Source organism: Naumovozyma castellii, chromosome 1 (assembly GCF_000237345.1).
Source record: "Naumovozyma castellii chromosome 1, complete genome".
Taxonomy (NCBI): Eukaryota; Fungi; Ascomycota; class Saccharomycetes; order Saccharomycetales; family Saccharomycetaceae; genus Naumovozyma; species Naumovozyma castellii.
In genome coordinates, this window is record NC_016491.1 from 1,450,698 (window position 1) to 1,470,906 (window position 20,209).

General features: G+C 38.4%; 13 protein-coding genes across 13 annotated transcripts; 7 read left to right on the forward strand and 6 right to left on the reverse strand.

Annotated features, from left to right (window-relative positions):
- Positions 1-245: 245 nt before the first annotated feature.
- On the reverse strand, positions 246-2,279 carry NCAS0A07310 (uncharacterized protein; the record flags this gene model as incomplete). The annotated part of the gene is made up of 1 exon (XM_003673622.1): positions 246-2,279. One exon carries the CDS (start codon positions 2,277-2,279, stop codon positions 246-248), a length of 2,034 nt encoding a protein of 677 aa, XP_003673670.1.
- Positions 2,280-3,829: 1,550 nt separating this feature from the next.
- On the forward strand, positions 3,830-4,246 carry MVB12 (ubiquitin-binding ESCRT-I subunit protein MVB12; the record flags this gene model as incomplete). Its single annotated transcript, XM_003673623.1, has 1 exon — positions 3,830-4,246. The coding sequence occupies one exon, from the start codon at positions 3,830-3,832 to the stop codon at positions 4,244-4,246; it is 417 nt and encodes a 138-aa protein (XP_003673671.1).
- Positions 4,247-4,332: 86 nt separating this feature from the next.
- Positions 4,333-5,121, reverse strand: CIR1 (Cir1p; the record flags this gene model as incomplete). The annotated part of the gene is made up of 1 exon (XM_003673624.1): positions 4,333-5,121. The coding sequence occupies one exon, from the start codon at positions 5,119-5,121 to the stop codon at positions 4,333-4,335; it is 789 nt and encodes a 262-aa protein (XP_003673672.1).
- Positions 5,122-5,867: 746 nt separating this feature from the next.
- On the forward strand, positions 5,868-6,815 carry SER2 (phosphoserine phosphatase; the record flags this gene model as incomplete). The annotated part of the gene is made up of 1 exon (XM_003673625.1): positions 5,868-6,815. One exon carries the CDS (start codon positions 5,868-5,870, stop codon positions 6,813-6,815), a length of 948 nt encoding a protein of 315 aa, XP_003673673.1.
- Positions 6,816-6,924: 109 nt separating this feature from the next.
- On the reverse strand, positions 6,925-7,368 carry TRX2 (thioredoxin TRX2; the record flags this gene model as incomplete). The annotated part of the gene is made up of 1 exon (XM_003673626.1): positions 6,925-7,368. The coding sequence occupies one exon, from the start codon at positions 7,366-7,368 to the stop codon at positions 6,925-6,927; it is 444 nt and encodes a 147-aa protein (XP_003673674.1).
- Positions 7,369-7,531: 163 nt separating this feature from the next.
- Positions 7,532-8,782, reverse strand: NCAS0A07360 (uncharacterized protein; the record flags this gene model as incomplete). The annotated part of the gene is made up of 1 exon (XM_003673627.1): positions 7,532-8,782. One exon carries the CDS (start codon positions 8,780-8,782, stop codon positions 7,532-7,534), a length of 1,251 nt encoding a protein of 416 aa, XP_003673675.1.
- Positions 8,783-9,208: 426 nt separating this feature from the next.
- RSF1 (Rsf1p) lies at positions 9,209-10,483 on the forward strand (the record flags this gene model as incomplete). The annotated part of the gene is made up of 1 exon (XM_003673628.1): positions 9,209-10,483. One exon carries the CDS (start codon positions 9,209-9,211, stop codon positions 10,481-10,483), a length of 1,275 nt encoding a protein of 424 aa, XP_003673676.1.
- A 234-nt stretch (positions 10,484-10,717) lies between these two features.
- ZPR1 (zinc finger-containing protein ZPR1) lies at positions 10,718-12,193 on the forward strand (the record flags this gene model as incomplete). Its single annotated transcript, XM_003673629.1, has 1 exon — positions 10,718-12,193. The coding sequence occupies one exon, from the start codon at positions 10,718-10,720 to the stop codon at positions 12,191-12,193; it is 1,476 nt and encodes a 491-aa protein (XP_003673677.1).
- Positions 12,194-12,392: 199 nt separating this feature from the next.
- SLI1 (N-acetyltransferase) lies at positions 12,393-13,829 on the forward strand (the record flags this gene model as incomplete). The annotated part of the gene is made up of 1 exon (XM_003673630.1): positions 12,393-13,829. The coding sequence occupies one exon, from the start codon at positions 12,393-12,395 to the stop codon at positions 13,827-13,829; it is 1,437 nt and encodes a 478-aa protein (XP_003673678.1).
- Positions 13,830-13,957: 128 nt separating this feature from the next.
- On the reverse strand, positions 13,958-14,980 carry RTA1 (Rta1p; the record flags this gene model as incomplete). The annotated part of the gene is made up of 1 exon (XM_003673631.1): positions 13,958-14,980. The coding sequence occupies one exon, from the start codon at positions 14,978-14,980 to the stop codon at positions 13,958-13,960; it is 1,023 nt and encodes a 340-aa protein (XP_003673679.1).
- Positions 14,981-16,441: 1,461 nt separating this feature from the next.
- Positions 16,442-17,598, forward strand: RPS0A (40S ribosomal protein uS2; the record flags this gene model as incomplete). The annotated part of the gene is made up of 2 exons (XM_003673632.1): positions 16,442-16,531; positions 16,930-17,598. The coding sequence occupies 2 exons, from the start codon at positions 16,442-16,444 to the stop codon at positions 17,596-17,598; spliced, it is 759 nt and encodes a 252-aa protein (XP_003673680.1).
- A 290-nt stretch (positions 17,599-17,888) lies between these two features.
- On the forward strand, positions 17,889-18,209 carry RSM27 (mitochondrial 37S ribosomal protein mS33; the record flags this gene model as incomplete). Its single annotated transcript, XM_003673633.1, has 1 exon — positions 17,889-18,209. The coding sequence occupies one exon, from the start codon at positions 17,889-17,891 to the stop codon at positions 18,207-18,209; it is 321 nt and encodes a 106-aa protein (XP_003673681.1).
- A 166-nt stretch (positions 18,210-18,375) lies between these two features.
- Positions 18,376-20,208, reverse strand: GPI1 (phosphatidylinositol N-acetylglucosaminyltransferase; the record flags this gene model as incomplete). Its single annotated transcript, XM_003673634.1, has 1 exon — positions 18,376-20,208. The coding sequence occupies one exon, from the start codon at positions 20,206-20,208 to the stop codon at positions 18,376-18,378; it is 1,833 nt and encodes a 610-aa protein (XP_003673682.1).
- Position 20,209: the final 1 nt, after the last annotated feature.

The window sequence follows — 20,209 nt, forward strand, 5'->3', positions numbered from 1 at the left end:
AAAGCTTTTCCTATTGCATAAAGTATTTTAACCATCGTTGAAAAAATAAGTGGCTAAATAAACTGAACATTCAAAAATACGTTTTGGGATAATGAATTAATCTTATGAAAAACTAGAGGAAGCCTCGTAGTTGAGAAAATAGAAAAAAATTATAGATGAAAGTACAATAAGATTACATGATGATTACTGGTATGCTAGGTCATGATGATCTTAGAACGAGCTTGAAATATTGGGGAATATCAAAATTATAGGAATAATGGAACGATACCTAAGATATGCCATAGATTGATATTAGCCAGCATATTAGCAGCACCTTCAAATGCTTGTAACTCATGATACTCATCTTCAGCAGCTAAAGTATGATATGGTTGAATGGTGGTGGTTTCAGCATTAGATGCACCTTGAGCACCTTGAGAATCAGAAGCACCTTGAGCACCTTGAGTACCTTGAGCACCTTGAGCACCTTGAGAATCAGAAGCACCTTGAGCACCTTGAGCACCTTGAGCACCTTGAGCACCTTGAGCACCTTGAGCACCTTGAGCACCTTGAGCACCTTGAGCATCCAAAGCACCTTGAGCACCTTGAGCATTTTGGGAACCGGAAGCATCAGCAGAGCCTTGAGAGCCTTGAGAACCTGAAGAACCTTCGGAACCAAAATCAACATCAGCTGGAGATTCTGGCGAACCTGGAGCTGGCGTACATTCAGCAGCAGGACAGTCAATAGTCAATGTAATAGTAAAAGTTTGAGGTTCAAGACATTCTGGTTCAGCACAAGAAACAGTGACATATTCAGAAATAACTTGGGTCTTTACAGAAGTGAATACTAGTGTCGTTGTGGCTGGTTCGCATGGCTCCTCTCCCGCACATGTCGTCAATGTTTTAACCGTCGTAATGACATTAGTGGTCGTTACAGTAGTTGGTGGTGGAACAACATATGTAGTAGAGATGGAAACATCAGAGGTTACTAGTTCATTCATAGTGCGTGCAGAGCTACTTTCCTTAATATTAGCAGTTGTTAGTTCCGAAACTGAGATTGTTTTTGCGGCTGAAGAAAGTTTTGACCCAGAAATAGTTGAAGTGCCTAGATCAGGAATGGTGTCTGAGACAGGTATCGATTCTGACCCTAGTGAAGTTGAGACTTTTGAAAGAGGATGACTTTCAGAAAGTGAAGTGGTGCTTAGAACAGGGATGGTTATAGGAATGGAAGAATCTCCTGGTTCCGGATCTAGTGTGGTTCCTGGTAGAATCGAAATTGGAGTAGAAATCGTCAAAGTTTCAGGGACGGCTGGAGTTTCTGGAGCAGATATAGTTTCAGAAAGGCGTGATGATGGAGTTGGAATTATTTGTTGACTTGAAGCGGAGGTGATTGCTGGCTCTGGAACAGAGGCCGTTTCTGAAGGGGATGACGTTGGAATAATTTCGCTATCTGGAATAGAGGTAGTGTCTGGTTCTACAATCGCTGAAGTTTCAGCGGTGGATGGAGGTTCTGGGACAGGAGCCGTTTCTGAAGGGGATGAAGTTGGAATAATTTCGCTATCTGGAATAGAGGTAGTGTCTGGTTCTACAATCGCTGAAGTTTCAGCGGTGGATGGAGGTTCTGGGACAGGGGCCGTTTTTGAAGGGGATGACGTTGGGATAATTTCGCTATTTGGAATAGAGGTAGTGTCTGGAAGAGGAGTAGGTTCTGGATTAGAGCCCGTCTTTGAAACTGTTGAGAGTTCTGGAAGATGTGTGGCTTCCATAGTGATGGAAGTTTCAGGGAAGGAGGTGGTTTCTAACACTGGTGGGGTTGATGTTTTACATACTAAACTTGACGTAATTTCTAAACATCTTTGTACATACCCGAGGTGTGAGATCGAGAAAGTCGTATCTTCACACGCAGCAGGAGCAGGAGCAGATAAACTTCTGGAACATTTCAATTGGCGAACATCAAAGCTATGCCAACCCCATGTGTTGATCCTTAAACACCAAGTTGCAGTGACGGGTTCACAGTCATATAGATCAGGATTAGAATTACAGGCGTCAGGGAAACAGAAGGTTGTACTACCAGGAACTAAGGAATTAGTCATTGCTGATCTATCAGCACTAAAGGTGGTAACCCATTCACTTGTTTGCCATTCAACATGTATAACTGAATAATAAACTGTCCAGCTACTAATAGAAGTTGTTGGTAAAGTATAACAACTTTGACATTCAGATACCTCAGACAGTGCTGCTTGAACAATTGGCTGGACCATTGCCAACAGAGCAACCGAGCCCAATATTTTCATGATTTGCATTTTCTATTTAGTGTCTTAAAGGTAGTTTTGATAATTCTTGATTGGTTCATTATCGTGAAAGATAGAAAGAAAAAATGAATAAGAAGAGAACAACCCTTTTATAAATACGCTCAAAGCAGCGGCTTTTCTATGCATTTTTATTTGATTAATTCGTCTTACATAGGCAACAAACCTATCATATTCATCCGCTCTGACTTTAGTTGATAATTATGTTTTTACAACGGGAACTCCTCTTTTGCAAACTACGTAAGATAGTGAGATTGCAATGATTGAACAATACATGCATTGAAAAAGTCCATGTCGGCACAAAAATCCAGCATATAATTGGGCCGGGAATATCCGGAGTTCCATTCTCCGCTCCGATTTTGGAAACGTCATTAAAACAGAACCTTATTGTCATTGGTATAGTTTAATTCTCCTTCCAAAACCAAACTCCCTGCAGCTATGGAACAGCTTGTGCAAGGGTATGTTAGATGTACAATCCTAGATAAGCTCTGGGGATGTCGCTATGCAGAGGTGTGTGTTGAAGGGGCTACAAATTGTAGTAAGGTTCGAAATGTGGAAGCATTAAATTAAATTTTGGATGAGCCCCTACATACATATCAGTTTATTAATAGCATAGAGTCACCCCACTCAGTTTGTTATTACTAAAAGGTTTTAGTTGAGCACAAGTGGGATGGAGTCAGTAAAATAAACCACAATTATTGTAAAACCTTGGACTTTCACCTTTACTATACAAGAGGTAGGAATTGTAAAAGAGAAAGATAGGCAATCAAATATCTCAACAAACTGTCAAAATCCACTTTGGGTACCATGTTTGCTTAACATTAGAACTTCATATGATGAAACAAATGTATAAATTACCGCTCTCCATCTATCCCGTTTTTCGAGTAACAATATCTGCCCATTCAAAGTAAAACTTTCATTATAAATTCTCTTCCTTGAATTCATTATATCCAAAATGGATATTTTCATATCAGTAATCAAGCTATGATTGAGGCATCGGGTATATAATAATATACTATGTTCTTCCATCATTCTTTATAGTTCATGGTTCGGAAAAAACACAGGTGGAGTACAGTTAAACTTTGTAAATATGTTTATATTTTTGGTTGATGTAGAAATAGAAGGTAGTGGTATGTCAATTCCATGAAGGAAGCCGATATGCTAAAGTGGCGTCCTAGCATGAAACCAACGAACAGTTTTGGACCCATGTCTTTCCGTTAAAAGGTACAAGACTCCACCTAATTATGGTTTAAATCGTCACTAGGGAAGGAAACCAACTCAAGATGGTTCTCAGCTGTCATCAATCAATCGTTTAGATGATGTTGTCCACACCTACACTGATATACGATTGGAAAATTAAGCAAAATATTTTATAACATCACTGTTTCTATTGTAGGGAGAACGTCATTCCATTAACAGTATGTGTGATGATCCAAACGTTATAGCTTTTGCCCATTGCAGACCACATCTTTGTTTATCTTTACTCGATCAGTGGTGTCTTTAATTTTTTTCCATAAGTGCGCTATGAGTTCTAGGAACTTGAAATGTTGAACGTTGTAATTACTAGAGTATACCATGAGCAAAGGTTAGAGTTAGAAGGACACTTCCATAAATGCGTCGTAATTATGGAACCAGATAGCTCACCAGCAAATGAACACCTGAAAAACAATAATGCACACGACATACTGAGGAAAGTTCCCCTATACAACAAGTTTGGCCCTGATTTTCCCCGAGAGAAATTGTCTAGAGTTAGGGTGCCCGAATTCAGATTAGAACCATTACAATCAAGCGAAGAAATGTTTCAATCATGGCACAAGGAATGTGATAACTTGACGAGGAGCTGCCAATTTCATGATAAAGGTTCTCAGATGTTTGATAAATGGTATTTTGATACCTATTTGAAGAATAAACCACCGGGGATGATTGAAAAAAATGTATTATCGCCTTCTAAACGTATTTGAATATAAATATATGTGTATATATGTGTAATATTGGGTTGAATAATTTGCCGTTAATTTTGTTTTTATGTACATGAAATGATCGAAGGTTAGACCAATTTTGATTCTTTCAATTTGGCAATTAATTCATCCACTGAATTCAAGATGACACCTTGTTTCTTAGTTTCCGGTTCCTCGACCTCCACAATCTTTAATCTTGGTTGTAAATCCACCTGAGGGAAATCGTTGATAAGATCCAGTTTTTCAATAGGCTTCTTCTTGGCCTTCATCAAGCTTTGCAACTTAACATATCTTGGAGTATTCAACCCCAAATCTGTGGTTATCACCAACGGTAACTTTGCCAATAAGGTTTCCTTCCCTCCATCTACTTCTCTAACAACCCTAACATGCGTCCCATCTACAATCTCCAATTTAGTCACATTAGTGGCCTGAGACCAATTCAATAGTCCGGCAATCATCTGACCCGTCATATTAAAATCATCATCGATGGCTTGCTTCCCCATAATGATCAAGTCAACCTCACCCTTGCTGACCACTTCTTTAAGCACATGTGCCACTTTTAACGGCTCAAGGGTCACGCCATCACCACCCTTATCCTCGTTAGAGATCAATGTTGCTTTATCTATCCCCTTAGCGAGACAATTTCTTAAGATATCCTGGGACTTGGAGGGACCAATAGTGATGGCATGAGTAGAGACTTGCAAGTCCGGATGACGTTTCTTTAGTAGGAGCGATTCTTCAATGGCGATATCGTCAAAGGGATTGATCGAGAATTTCAGATTTGCAGTGTCTATTTGTGTGCTGGAAAGAAGGCGTGGTTTCAGTTGAGAGTCAAGAACTCTCTTAACGGGGACTAGGATACGCAGTTGCCTGGACATCTTGTCGTTTAAGCTGATCTTCTTGCGTTGAGTAGCAGCTGATATTGGAACTTCACCAGAGTCAGAGTTTTTCAATTCGCTTTACGCAGAAAGTTTTTGGAGATAGATGAACTATACAACTATCAAACTCTTATAAGATGAGACATGTTTCCGTTGTTGTAACTAGCTCATGATTATAAAATACAAAAGAAGGACATCGCAAGGACGCAGGAAGGAACCCATCACTTTACAATTATTTTTTGCAACCTACACTATATTTTGCCATTAGTAGGATCAACAATTTATAAAAAGACAACAAAATATGTATATATTGGAGCTTTTGGTAATTGAATATATTATTTGCTCCACCATCACTAGTTCTGTTTTGAAACCATTTAAAAAAGAACCTAGGTAAATGTTTAACCTCTAGTAACATAGGAAAAAGGATATTCACAGGCCGATTGTAAGTGCCGCAGAGTTTGTTTTCTTTTCGGGCCAAACAGCATAAGTAACTTTTTACTCAAAAATTGGCCTTCTCTACACTTTCAAATACTATGCATAGATATATATAGTGTGTACCTCTTTCCCTTTTTATTGTAAATTCCTATATATCTAATGCTTTCCTTTTTCTGTCATTAGCGAAAGTTTGAAGTTTGCTTTCTCGAAGAAAATTTCGTGACTCCGCCAAACAAGATGACTGACTAGCTATTAACAAAGAGTGCATCGACACAAGGGAAACAACAACACTCAGCCAGCTGAACCACGATATGACCAACTCCGAGAAGATAGTGATCACTCTAATTGCACACGGATCCAAATTATCTGCTGAATTAGTTCAACAACTCAGTAGAGATATCGAGAACACCTTACGTTGCCAGATCAAAGATACAAAACCACTCTCTGACAGAGCTCTTGACATATATTTGGAAGATGTGGTGTCCTCTACGGTAGAGGAGACTCGCGGGTTGTTGAGCCCCTTTATTGAGGCCAACAGTGAGATTGTAGACATAATCGTACAGAGAAATGATCAATACCGTAAGAACAAGAAAGTTGTAGTGTTTGATATGGATTCCACGTTAATTTATCAGGAAGTCATCGAGTTGATTGCCGCGTACGCTGATGTGGAACCACAAGTGAAGGCTATCACTGACCGTGCTATGAATAACGAGATTGATTTCAAAGAATCCTTGAGAGAACGTGTTGCTCTCTTGGAAGGATTGAAAATTGATACTTTGTACGATGAGATCAAGGGGAAGTTGAAGATCACTAAGGGTGTCCACGAACTATGCAAAGTGTTGTCTGCGGAAGGTAGTAAATTGGCAGTCTTAAGCGGTGGATTCATTCAATTTGCCAGTTTTATTGCCAAAGAGTTGAAATTTGATGTTGCTAAGGCCAATACTTTAGAGATGGATACCGAAGGGAAATTAACTGGTAAAGTGTTAGGCGATATAGTGGATGGTCAATGTAAGGCGGAAACATTATTGGAATTATGTGAGAAGTATCAGTGTCCCGTGGAAGCCTCATGTATGGTCGGTGATGGTGGGAATGATTTACCTGCCATGAGCGTTGCAGGGTTTGGTATTGCCTGGAATGCCAAGCCAAGAGTTCAAAAGGCTGCACCATGTAGATTGAACACTGATTCATTAAGGGATGCCCTTTACATCTTTGGATACACCGATTCAGAAATTGAATCAATTATCTCCAAGGGTAACTAAATAGTTATAGATTTTTGATAGAAGCCGAATAAAATGAAATAAACGTACGAAAATGGAATGTATTATTATTAAATTATACAGAAGCTAGATAACTGACAGCATCATTCAATTAAACGTTAGCAGCGATGGTTTGCTTGATGGCAGCTGGGTTAGCACCGACAACCTTGGCAACTTGCTTACCGCTCTTGAAGAATAGCAAAGTTGGCATGGAAGAGATTTCGTTCTTTTGAGCAACATCAGACAATTCATCGACATCGACCTTGTAGAATGCAGCATTTTCGTATTGTTGTTCAAACTTGTCAACCATTGGGGCGATCAACTTACATGGACCACACCAGACGGCGAAGAAGTCGACGACGACCAATTTGTCGGCAGCGATAGCAGAGTCGAATTCAGCAGAGGAGGTGATTTGCTTAACCATTTTTGTATATATATGTGTGTGTGTTTGGTTGTTTGTTAGTTGATTGTTATAGTGCAGTGGCAAAAGATTGAGAGAAGATGTACTCCCCTCAGCGGTGTTCCCTTTATATATTTGCGCTGGAGATTTCCGCATCGCTTGCCACGGCCCGTCCAGCAAAATCTTACTAAGCGGGCTGTTTTTTCATTGTAGGCTGGAAGAGTTACTGCTTAGTAACGATGGGTGATTGATAGGTATTATGTTATATTCTATTACGTTATATCTGGTATATGGATATTGATAGTGGTAGTGGTGGACCCTAGGCTTGGCTTCTGGGAGCTATCTTGAACGCAAGGATATCATTCTTGCCAGCTTCCACCGCTGCCTCCTCGCTGACTCTGACACCTCCCACAGTCTCGATGGCAGCAATGGTCACTTCACCACCCATTATGTAACGGGCAACTCTACCCACAGGGGTGCCCTTCTTCACGAGGAAACAGTCTCTGAACACGTTCGTACCGTTCCCACCAGTGAACGTTTGTATATTCTTCACCGTGTACACGGGTATCAATCCTAATAGATCTGTAGCCGCTTGTAACACTTGCACCACACCAGTGGATCCAAATCTATAAAGCACTAAATCTCTAATGTTCTCAATACGATTCAACAGTTTCTCGTCCAGTGGTTTCAAGTTTTCCGGATCATCTTCGCACGTATCTATGAATTCTGTCCCTTCTTCATAATGGATAAACCCTTGCTTCTTTAGTTTTCTTAGAAACACTTCAGTAATGGCACTAGTCAATACAGCTTTAGTGTTTGGATACTTCAACATGATCTTGGATACATTCTTATCCGCATCGGGATGATCCATCTTATTTAATGCAAGCACAGTAGGAAACTTCTCCTTCATGAAAGCTGCCACCACTTTGGTAATCCATTCATCATCCCATTTTTCCAAAGGTGGTAACCCCTCTATCGTAGACAGAGCTCTCTGGATCATAGGTGCATGAGACCCATACCCACCAAATTGTGCCTGTAATGTATCCACAATGGTGGATTTCGTCGCAGTATGCTTTCTCACAATGGACCCCCACCTCTTCTTTAAATTACCCTCGATCCAAAGACGAATCTCATCCTGTAACCATTCCACATCATACAAGGGATCATATCCTCTAGTATTCTTCCCCTCAGAATCTGTAGTCCCACTGACATCCACCACATGAATCAATGCATCTGCATGTCTTAAATCATCCAAAAACTTGTTCCCTAAGCCTCTACCTGAATGTGCACCAGGAACCAAACCTGCAACATCCAACAACATGATAGGAACGTGTCTCTTCCCCTCAGAACACCATCCGTAATTCGGTTTACACAATTTGGTATATTCTGGATGGTCAGGGAATCGAGAACAGGCACAGGGAACTTGCAAATAACCGGTAGCTTGGTTCGGATCGATCGTGCAGAAGGGGAACGCTCCCACAGCAGCGTTCGCATCCGTTAGAGAGTTTAAAGTCGTGGATTTACCACTGGAGGGCTTCCCTACTATACCGATTAATGGATCTCTGGGCATAACTGCGGTGCTGAGTCTGACTGTTTGTTGTGGAATTCAAATATATATTTTTTTTTCAATCTGGCAATTTTTCAACATCGTCATTGCGCTAGAAGTGACATCGGCCGAGCAATGAGTTAGTGAGGGATCCTGAGAAGTCAGAAAGTGTGTCTTTTCCTGGTCCAAGCTATTCATGATAGCTATTGATACCTTCCCTATATCGCGGACTCTCGAGGAACCCCATTGATCATACTTATTCTTTGTACGTATTCATCACTTCACTTGCATTGACGCATTATTTGCAAATCTCTATTGTGTAACAATCGCGCGTGAGTTGAATCGATCGTTAAGTGAAATTTCACCTACTCCAATCCATCTGTGTTTTCCACAAACAACTCTTCCTGTTTCAGCTGATATATATATATAATACACCACTCTAAACCAGTTATGTTGGAGCAACACAATGAATACCAACGGTCCTCAAGAATGCCGGCACCAACTGACGTTACTCCCACTGCAAACGAACTGTCCCAGAGTCAAAACATACAAAATAACATAGAAACCCTACGGAACCCTGCTAATCTTCAACAGCAAATGCAATATCAGCAGAAACAACAGCAACAACAGCAACAGCCAGAACGAGGTGTTGACCAGCAACAACGACAAAACCCATACTCAAACTCGACAATCAACAACTTCATGGCAAACTCACAGATGAAATTCCCCTTCCCATACCCACTGGTAAATACAACAAACTCAAACGTGAATTCAACTGCAATCCCAAATGTAAATACTCAGCAGCAATTCACCTCTCCAAATGATTCAAATAACATATTCATAAATGGATCCTCCAATAATCTCATATCGGAGGAACCAAAAGAACAAACCACATCAACATCACATCCACATATAATTTCGCATAGGCACACTTTATCCAAATTGGAAAAATGTCCCAAATCACATCTACCATATTTAACATTAATACTTCCCTCTAAGACTACTCTGAAAAAGAAGGCACCTAATACATTTGCCAAATTCCTTTTCGCTCAGGATCCACATTCTGAGAACCTGGTCTGTCAGTTCCATACCAAGAGCAAACATGCTTCAAGCACCACATGCAATATGATATTAAAGATGGGTAACAATTCCATCAGAAGGCGCACACAAGCACGTAAATGCAGAGATCATCTCAAGATGGAACATGGAATTCGAGTCACTCCTACCAACTTCCTGAATTATTTGGATCATGACTCAGATGTGTTTAGGAGATCGTATACGGATAAAGTATTGGCCATGATTAAACCCCTGGTGGAATCCTTTGCGGTAGATTACGATCTACAGAGAATGAAGACGATGCAAGCTTATAGAGAGTTGGCGGAGTTGTTCAATTTGGCGGGGATCCCAATAGAGATCTTTGAACATCCCTTGTTTATGGTCTGGTTCAAGAGATGGGTTAGTGAGAATGAATTATTTACTCCTACGGTACAAACCCTTCTGCCCTTCGGGATGGTTGAGAGCGTCAACAAGGATGCAGATGAGGATGACAACGACAACAACCAAACACATGTGACATTGGAAGATACGAATGCAATGTCAGAACGGGATGCTCAAGAAGATGAGGAGGAAGACCATTCGGACGATGACGATGATGATGATGACGACGACGAGGAAGATGAAGATGAGGATGCCGAGGAAGAACTAATCAATGATAATTCATTATAGCATTTATAACCCTTGGTACTACTAACCAAATCAACTACTTACTCATTAAGTATCACCTCATTTGTTCCTTTGTTAGTAGAATCTTCTAGACGCTTCGTGAAAAATTTAAGTTTGAAAAAAAAATCTATCTCGTCTTGAAATATTTTGTAGAAAACGTTATATAATCTCATCTCATCTCATTTGTACAAGGATTACTGCTATATTTTCATTACAATAGCAATAATAAAAATAACTATGTCACAAGAACAAAAGAAGGAAGAATTTTTCAAGCCAGTCGGTGAAGCCGCCCAAGAGGTTCAACAAGAAGTTAACGCAGATGAATCTGATGTGAAACTTACGGGGGCTGCTGACGCCATGGGCCACCCAGTGCAAGAGATCGAATCTCTATGTATGAACTGTGGTAAGAATGGTACCACTCGTCTTTTATTGACCTCGATTCCTTACTTCAGGGAGATTATTTTGATGTCCTTCGAATGTCCTCATTGTGGGTTGAGAAATTCTGAAATTCAACCAGCTTCTGAAATCCAGGAAAAGGGTTCTAAATATCTCTTAAAAGTGGAAAATAAGGAAGATTTCAACAGACAAGTAATTAAATCTGAAACTGCTTCCTGTAAGTTTTTAGAATTAGATATGGAAATTCCACCAAAGAGGGGGCAATTAACCACTGTGGAAGGTTTATTATCTGAAATGATTGACGATTTGGAATCTGATCAAGAAATGAGAAAGAAGATTGATGAGAAATTGTATGACCAAATTGCTACATTCATTAACAAAGTGAAGAGTTTCATTAATTGTGAAGAGGGAACTCTACCTTTAACATTTATTTTGGATGATCCAGCTGGAAACTCCTGGATCGAATACAAGCCAGGTGAACCACAACATAAATGGTCTCATACCCAATATGTTAGATCAGATGAACAAAATGTACAAGTGGGGATCTTAACCAGAGATCAATTGGAACAACGTCGTAGAGACAAGTTGGCTGAATTATCCAATCGTGAAAGAAACCCATCTGAATCTGTTAAGGTGGGGACTGCAGCTGCAGCTGCTGAAGAAGCTAAAGGTGAGAAATATATTTCAGATGCTACTGACATTGAAAACTATGCTAATGAAGTGCAAACATTTAGAGCATCTTGTCCATCATGTATGTCTGAATGTGAAACCCATATGAAGCCTGTTAATATACCTCATTTCAAAGAAGTTATTATTATGTCCACTGTATGTGACAAATGTGGGTATAAATCAAATGAAGTTAAAACTGGTGGTGCCATTCCTGAAAAAGGTAGAAAGATCACTCTATATTGTGATGACCCAGCTGATTTATCTCGTGATGTTTTGAAATCTGAATCATGTTCTATGACCATCCCTGAATTGCATTTGGATATTCAAGAAGGTACCCTAGGTGGTAGATTTACCACCTTAGAAGGTTTAATGAGACAAGTTTACGAAGAATTAGAATCTCGTGTTTTCTCTCAAACTTCTGATTCAATGGATCAAGCCACCAAAGATCGTTGGGTTGCCTTTTTCCAAAGACTTCAAGATGCCCTAGCTGGGAAAGTTAAATTTACCGTGATAATGGAAGATCCATTGGCTGGTTCATATATTCAAAATGTCTATGCACCAGACCCAGATCCAAATATGACCATCGAAGATTACGAAAGAACTAAACAACAAAATGAAGACCTTGGTTTAGCTGATATGAAGGTTTAATAGAGCATTACTATATTTATATATAAGTATTCATGTACATTAATTAATAAATTCATACATACTTAATAATTCTGACACTTTTTCCCCTATATAAACGTCCAAGCGGCAAAACTTATAAACATGCTGAAAAATTAAATCAACTCTGTTCAGCTTTAAGAAAAGAAGTGTCAGTAACGCAGTGTAACTCCATTTTCATACTATGCTGGTCAGAAAACTAACATCGTTAGAGGACTTTTTCTGTGAGAGAAGTCGTTTGAATCTTCATTCCTGTTTTTATTTGGCTGTGGAATTGAACCGATTACCCAATAAACAACAACTTTTTAAAAGCTTGAAGGCACCGATTGCCAAATATCCACAATTGCATTATAACATCACTACAAAGGAAACAAGTGGTGACATATATATTAAGGAAATCGAGAGTCCGATCTTTTTGGAAGACGTTTGCGAATACAAAGAATGGGAACAATTTGCTGAGGATGAAATTAACTCTATTTTTCAGTCTTATAATTTCCAATATGATCAGGACACCCCTCTGTGGAAAATATTGCTAATCCCATCAAAGAGAATTATGGTTTTATTAATTGATCATGTGTTATTTGATGGAATGTCTGCTGTTAAGTTTTGGGAGTGTTTTGTAGGATCATTATCTATGTCCGTCGAATCTACCGAAGATGACAAAATCTTGGAAATGCCATTATTCCAACATGAACAAGCCAATAAGACTCAATCTGCAAGCTCTCATGCGTATGAATCGTGGCCAATTCCATGGAGTTGGAAGATTAAAAGACGTATTGCAGCTATGCTATGGAATTGGTATCCTAGTGCCATCTTGGCACCACCATCGAATCTGTTTCAGTTTAAGAAATATTCTTTCCCTGATGGATTACTACGACAATATCCAAATGATACATCTAACTCTACTGGTTACGTAGTACGAAATGATAATAGACAATGGACTTTAAATGTCCCCACCAATTCATTACAAAAGATATTGAAGTCCTGCAAAGAGAACAACGTATCACTAACCTCATTTCTTGTGGGCCTGATGACTATCGCATTGGGCAAATGTAATTCTGATAGTTATTCAGGTGATATAGTTAGTGTTGGTATCCCTATGAATACTAGAAGTGTATGTTCGAAATATTTGAAAATTAACGATGAAGATTTACAAATGGGGAATTTTGTTGGTGGATTAGATTTTAAACAAACCATGGAGGGTGACCTAGATATTTGGCAGATTGCTAGCAATGCAAATGATTTTATTAAATTAAACACAGGATCAAAGATCAGTGACATTATAAACAATGTAAAACTATTGGATATGATTGAAGCCAAAGATTTTGTTGAGAAAAAAGTTGAGTATGGTAAGAACGGTCCACCATCCACCTTTGAAGTGACAAATTTGGGATTCCAAGCATTTAAGGAGAGCTGTCAAGACACTTCCTCATTTTACATCAAAAATGCAATCTTCAATGAACCTCAAGGTATCTCAGATATTGCGACACTTAGTGTCATATCCACATCTCTGGGAGGTTTAACTGTGAGCATCAGTTACCCCTTAGATGTCTCTGAGGAGATGAAGCCGTGCTGTGATTATATTAGAGAGTACCTGAAAGTCAATTATGAAGTAAAATGATTTTATTTTATGTGTTTCAAAAAGAACTAGAAGGCGGAATAGAATATAATAAGAATGCTTTTTGTATAGAATATAGTAAATAAGGATGCTTTTTTATAGATTTTTTTATTTAATATCGGAACAGTCACCTATTTGATTGTATCTTTGGCATAAACCATTGAAACATCGTACTGTGACTGAGAGTCATTATCGTAACTATCATAATTACCATAATGACCACCATTGTCATCTTGAACAGTTACTTGTGTCATACTATTCAATTGTGCAGTGACTGAATCTTCTTGAATGATGAAAATATTATTCCAAAACATGGTTGCAATGAACATTAGAGGAAGAATGAACATTGGAGTAGTATCGAAGATGTACAAGAAATATTCATGGGATGCAATGTGTCCATCGTAACCTTCAATAAACTCGACAGCTCTAACGATTGATCTTATTAGAATCAAAAAACTAGTAATGAGTAAAGTCAAGTTTAAGTTTTTCCAACGTGGACATCTGGGTGGAATACTACTATTTGCCTTTTGTATTCTCAGCAAGAATAGGAATTCATTGATAATGAATAGTCCAAAGAATGCAATTTGTACAAATAGACCTGCTGTGACCAAGTTGGAACCTGAAGTTGCGGAATCGGCACTTGCCATTAGCCCACCACCAGCGGCTTGCATTAATAAACTCGCAACATCACCTAGAACAAAGATCAATGTTTCAAACCTGGCAGGCATAATCATCAATGATTCTGCAAATAGTAGATGGGCCAATCTACCGAACAACATGTAAATGGAAGCGGCATATAATGTTGGAGCAATTAATAGTAAAACAGATTGAAGAACGTATGGTCCAAGTTCTTGTTGATGCTTACTTGATATACTTCTACCAATGTAACCAATTATTTCAATGACACAACCGACAATCAATGGAATATATGCACCGTATAACTTACCGATCATGTAGAATCGTATACTTTGCTTTTCATTATCGGAATTGAAATGCATCCAAGTACCTGCCACTTTCTTGCTTTTGAAAGCTGCTGCCGAAACCAGATAAATCAAAACGACGGTAGCCAAAGCAAATAAGACCGCAAATGCGATACCAGCTGCACGGTTTGGTGTATATTTATAAAGTTGGAAGTCTCCGTTTTCGTCTGCCATTTTAAGTGGTATCTGTGTATGATATTCTCTTTCCAAGTATATAACAGACAAGAAAGACCAAGGAAAAGGGGAAGTTAATGCTATCTTCTAGTAATCTTAAATATATTTCGAATCAAAATTGGCAGTGCGATGGCAGTTCCTTCAAACTCGAGGCGAACAATTGCCATTATAATCTAAACCAGTTTTGTGAGTACGGACGATGTGAAGAAGAGTATCCAAAACGTAACGATTTTTTTGCTTATTTTCTGATTTCTCGGAAATGTTTGATATAAAATTTTTACGCGCCTCCTCGAGGTTGACTCCGTAGACATGCATGGCGTAAGTTTCCCTAAGAAAAGACCCTAGCTGCAAGTTGAACCGACTAAACCTAAAAGCTGAGATCAAAAGGTCTACTACTTGACTAAGCCCCGTCGGTTAACTTCTATTTGAAGACTAGTTGAACGAAAAAAAGGGCAAGCAGGAGAAGCCCCGATTGCCCTTAAGGGCCCTCTACGCACTGTGAAGTGGGCTGGTTTACTACGAACTAGAAAGCGATATCTTCCCAAATAGTGACTATTTTCCATATTAGGCAGATGTTCGGATTGCTCTTGACCGTTGTGGAAAGACTGTCTTTTTCGCCACTATCCTCGATAATTAATGCTTAGCGCATGTTAGTGCTTAAAATAAATGCAAGGAGGAGGCTCGCCTCGAGGCTGAGTGGGTCTAGTACCCTTACAAGGGAAAAAATGTACTTTACGATAACAACGAATTGGTGTGGTTAGATTAGTAACGCAACAATACCAATTGGCCTAAGAAACTTTTCATTTGGAGACTTGTATCCTCTCAGTTGTTAATAACCGCCCATTTTAAAAGGTGCCTACAATGTATATCGATATGCTTGAAGAAAAACTCAAAGACAATATAGCGTCTTTGCTAATTTTTCATTTTTCATTGCCAAAAAAAAAGCGCGAAATGTTAGATTTCAACTTGAAGTTTGTGACTGTTAACACCCACACACCCAAAATATTTTGTACACCCACACCTTTTTAGCAATAGTGATAACATAAAATTGATTATGGGATTAGGAATAAGTCTAGGGGTTAATAGACATAGGTGTATTAAACAACTGATCACCGTCCTATGGCCTTTTAGATCAGTAAGAGGTGATTGGGTGCCCCCAATAGGGTACCAATGGTTACTAGCGTATTTATCTCCTTCCGTCTTAGTAAGGTGAACTTCCGCTCTAGGCAGGATTTTTGAAATTTCCAGCAGGAGAGGGACGCGAGATTTGGAAATTTCTTTCTGGAGCGCGCGGCATCTAGGCGGAAGGTCTCTCTGCCTAGGGACAGACTCACGATATTCTCTCTCACTAGACAATATTCTCTACGTACATTTTTGCATAATTATAGTTAAATTGGTATTAATTTTGTATTATAGTAACGATTAATCGAAGAAGAGATAGCATAAGAAATTGATAGCAAAATGTCTCTACCAGCTACTTTTGACTTGACCCCAGAAGATGCCCAACTTTTGTTGGCTGCTAACACCCACTTAGGTGCCAGAAACGTTCAAGTATGTTACCATTGAAAAATTAAATTTATAAATGATATGATGCATTAGGACTGCCAAATGAATAATAGGGTAATGAAAGAAATCCATGTGAACTTGACTGTCGTTGGAACAAAATGGAGGAAAAACTAATATTATGACCAACATGAAAAAACTAGATGAACAGCAATAAAAGATTGATACCTTCATTTAGGAAGATCCATAACAGCACAGAATTAATATCTCAATAATAAATGGAGTTAATTATTGCATATGCAACGATAAACCAATGTTAATAAAAAAACCGAGACTTAACCAAGCTTAATTATATGGTCCAACATGCAATTGCAAACATTCATGAACCAACACAAGAATAACATTTTACTAACAAGTAATTACTTTTTTGTTTCTTTTTAAATTAGGTTCACCAAGAACCATACGTTTTCGATGCCAGACCAGATGGTGTCCACGTTATCAACGTTGGTAAGACTTGGGAAAAATTGGTCTTGGCTGCTAGAATCATCGCTGCCATTCCAAACCCAGAAGATGTTGTTGCCATTTCCTCTAGAACTTACGGTCAAAGAGCTGTCTTGAAGTTCGCTGCTCACACTGGTGCCACCGCCATTGCTGGTAGATTCACACCAGGTTCTTTCACCAATTATATCACCCGTTCTTTCAAGGAACCAAGATTAGTCATTGTCACTGACCCAAGATCAGATGCTCAAGCTATCAAGGAAGCTTCTTACGTTAACATCCCAGTCATTGCTTTGACCGATTTGGATTCCCCATCTGAATACGTTGATGTTGCTATTCCATGTAACAACAGAGGTAGACATTCTATTGGTTTAATCTGGTACTTATTGTCCAGAGAAGTTTTGAGACTAAGAGGTGCTCTTGCTGACAGAACTCAACCATGGTCTATTATGCCAGATTTATACTTCTACAGAAACCCAGAAGAAGTTGAACAAACTACTGAAGAAACTGAAGAAGAAGCTGGTGAAGAAACTGTTAAGGAAGAAGCCACTGAAGAAGAAAATGCTGCTTCCGAATGGGCTGAAGAAGGTACTGAAGCCGATGCCGTCGCCTGGTAATTAAGGTAATATTTACACTAGTATATTAGTATAATGTTTTATTAAATTATAAAAACGTGAATCTTTAAGGTCTTTTAGTTTGCATATATACCATTTCATTTAGCTACTTATTGATTGCTTTCTCAGTTTGTAGTGGCTTTATGTGATGGTTTCTAAATTTCTTCTCTTTTACAGCGAAATCGTAATTTTCAAAGTCCACATTTTATCGATCTACAAATTTGTCCCTGGGTACTTGAACCAGTCATTTGCTAATGAAGTAAACAAGACCAAGGTAACATATACACAGACCAATGCCAGTACCAAAAAGTAGACTACTGAAAGTAGCGGAAGTATCAGCAAGGATATTTGACGAAAACTTTAATCCGAAATGTATTCGAACAGGATCCAAAATACTATCACAACGTCTTAAGGGACCAACTATTGCTTCCTACTATGGTAATCCTGACGTGCTTAAATTTAAGCATTTGAAGACGCTATATCCAGAATTTAAGTTCAGTGATCCAGATGAAGATTATCGACTTGCAAAGGTGGAAGCAAAGAAGCGTCGTGGTAAGGGTGCACCCAAGAAAATGAAGAAAGAGGCTGCCGGAGGTAAGCATAAGAAGAAGTAAAGTGCCTATTAAGCAATTTGATAGCATGATACAATATTAAAATACAACATCCATGTATATAATCATTAACTGAAGTTATCGACCTAAGTCCTTAATGTAATTATTAAATAATGCAATATTCCTAATAAACAAATATAAATGACTATAAAATATAGGGTAAATGGGTTCATTCTCCATTTTCAGAGATAGTTCCAAAAAATTGCTCTTTCAACGTGAAAAGAGAAACAGGTTCTTTGGGTAGGGACGAATATAAGATGAAATACATTTTATTTATGTTAACCATGATTGGAATACCGAAAAGTAATTTCTTGAAAGTTTGGATAGAGAAATAGTTGTTTAGCAAGCTTCTCAGTAAGATGCTATATGGTTTAAACATTAATCCAAGAGCAATGGCGTTACTTCGCAATTCAAAAATTGGTTCATGATCTTTATTGTTTCTAACAGAAACAATACAAATTCCTCCAGGCATTCTTTTGGGATCTTTTATTCGTAATAACAGAGCAAATAAAGGGAAATGGTTTACCATGGCAATAATTGACTCTAATCCAATCTCTATCCAAATAGATATCATTTGTAACGTTGCGTAAAATATGTAAAAGGATAGGATTGTAGGAGTCAAGAATAGCAGTATTATAAAAAATAATGTCCCTACCAGTAATTGATCCAATTGGAAATAATTGGTGTCTACTCTTCTTCTCAACACGTTCTTCTTCTTACCGCAGAATAAGTAAAAAAGGCTTCCCATTATGTTAATTTGCCAGAAATATAGTTTCCCACTTATGTGGTAAAAAATATAGATTGGGATAGATAATAAGGTAAAGAAATCAGTAATGATTGAAATCCCAAATGACCCACCGATGAGACATGTGATTTGGGATAATAAATCAATAAATCGATAAAGATTTTTTTCAGTTGTCAGTGGTTTCACAAATGCTGTAAATGAAAAATCGATAATCCACAAAAATATATCACTTAAGAAGGTACCCAATTCGGCATTCAATTTAATCCCAAATGGGTTATTAGCCAGAGAAATTGCACTTTTTTGAAAAATCTCACTAAAGATGAAGTTTACAATAAAATGTACATTTATAGCCAAAAATTGTCTATGTTTATTAAGCAATGCGCTCAATATCAAACCAAAAGAAATGTCGTTAATGATTAACCATAAGGTATTGTAGAAACGAATGTAATCCGGATAATATTTGCTGGGTAAATCTTTATGTAAATGGATTGCGGTTTCATGATGTGCCTTCTTTAATGAACCTTTTTCATAGATTCTTGAATATTGTAGTGGAAAATAACATATCTGTTGGCAGCGTAAAGCAATTTGTCGAGCAGTCGCTGAAATATTAACCAAAGGAAACATCTTCCAATTTAGTATGGAGAAGATGGCTTTAGCAAGGAAGCAAATGGTCATAATTAAAGAAGTCACAATAGTTGAGAAATATTTGCAGATTCTGAGAAATAAAACCGAGTGCTCAATAAGCGAAAGCATAAGGTCTTTAAAACTTGGTTGTTGATAACATAGATTTGGATAAGCTTTGCTGAATCTACTCAGGTGCCTATAATACAAGTTCAGTAGACGTAGTGTTTGCCTTAGTCGTTCATTCTTTGATTGGTAGCGGGGATGATTACTCAATTTGCGTAAGGACCCATCTTTTAGAGCTCTAACTTTTTTATCAAACTCCTTTTCAGGTAATATCAGGGAAATAGGTTCCAGTGAGAAGAATTGCATTAATTTGAGTCTTGGAGCTTCGAACTCCACCACGACAGCACTTTCAAGCTTAAAGGACCATTGCGTACTATTTTCTAACTTTTCTGCAATAACACGGTATTGAGCCTCTAAAAGTTTTATGCCTTCTACCGACGCTCTCGGAATTACATCCAGCACAACATAATCGGTATCATTCTTGAAGATCGCGATTGCATATAAAGTCTCGCTTTGGTATTCAACTTCCTTCTTACGGAGTTTCTTAGGCCAAAAGACATAATTGGTCATC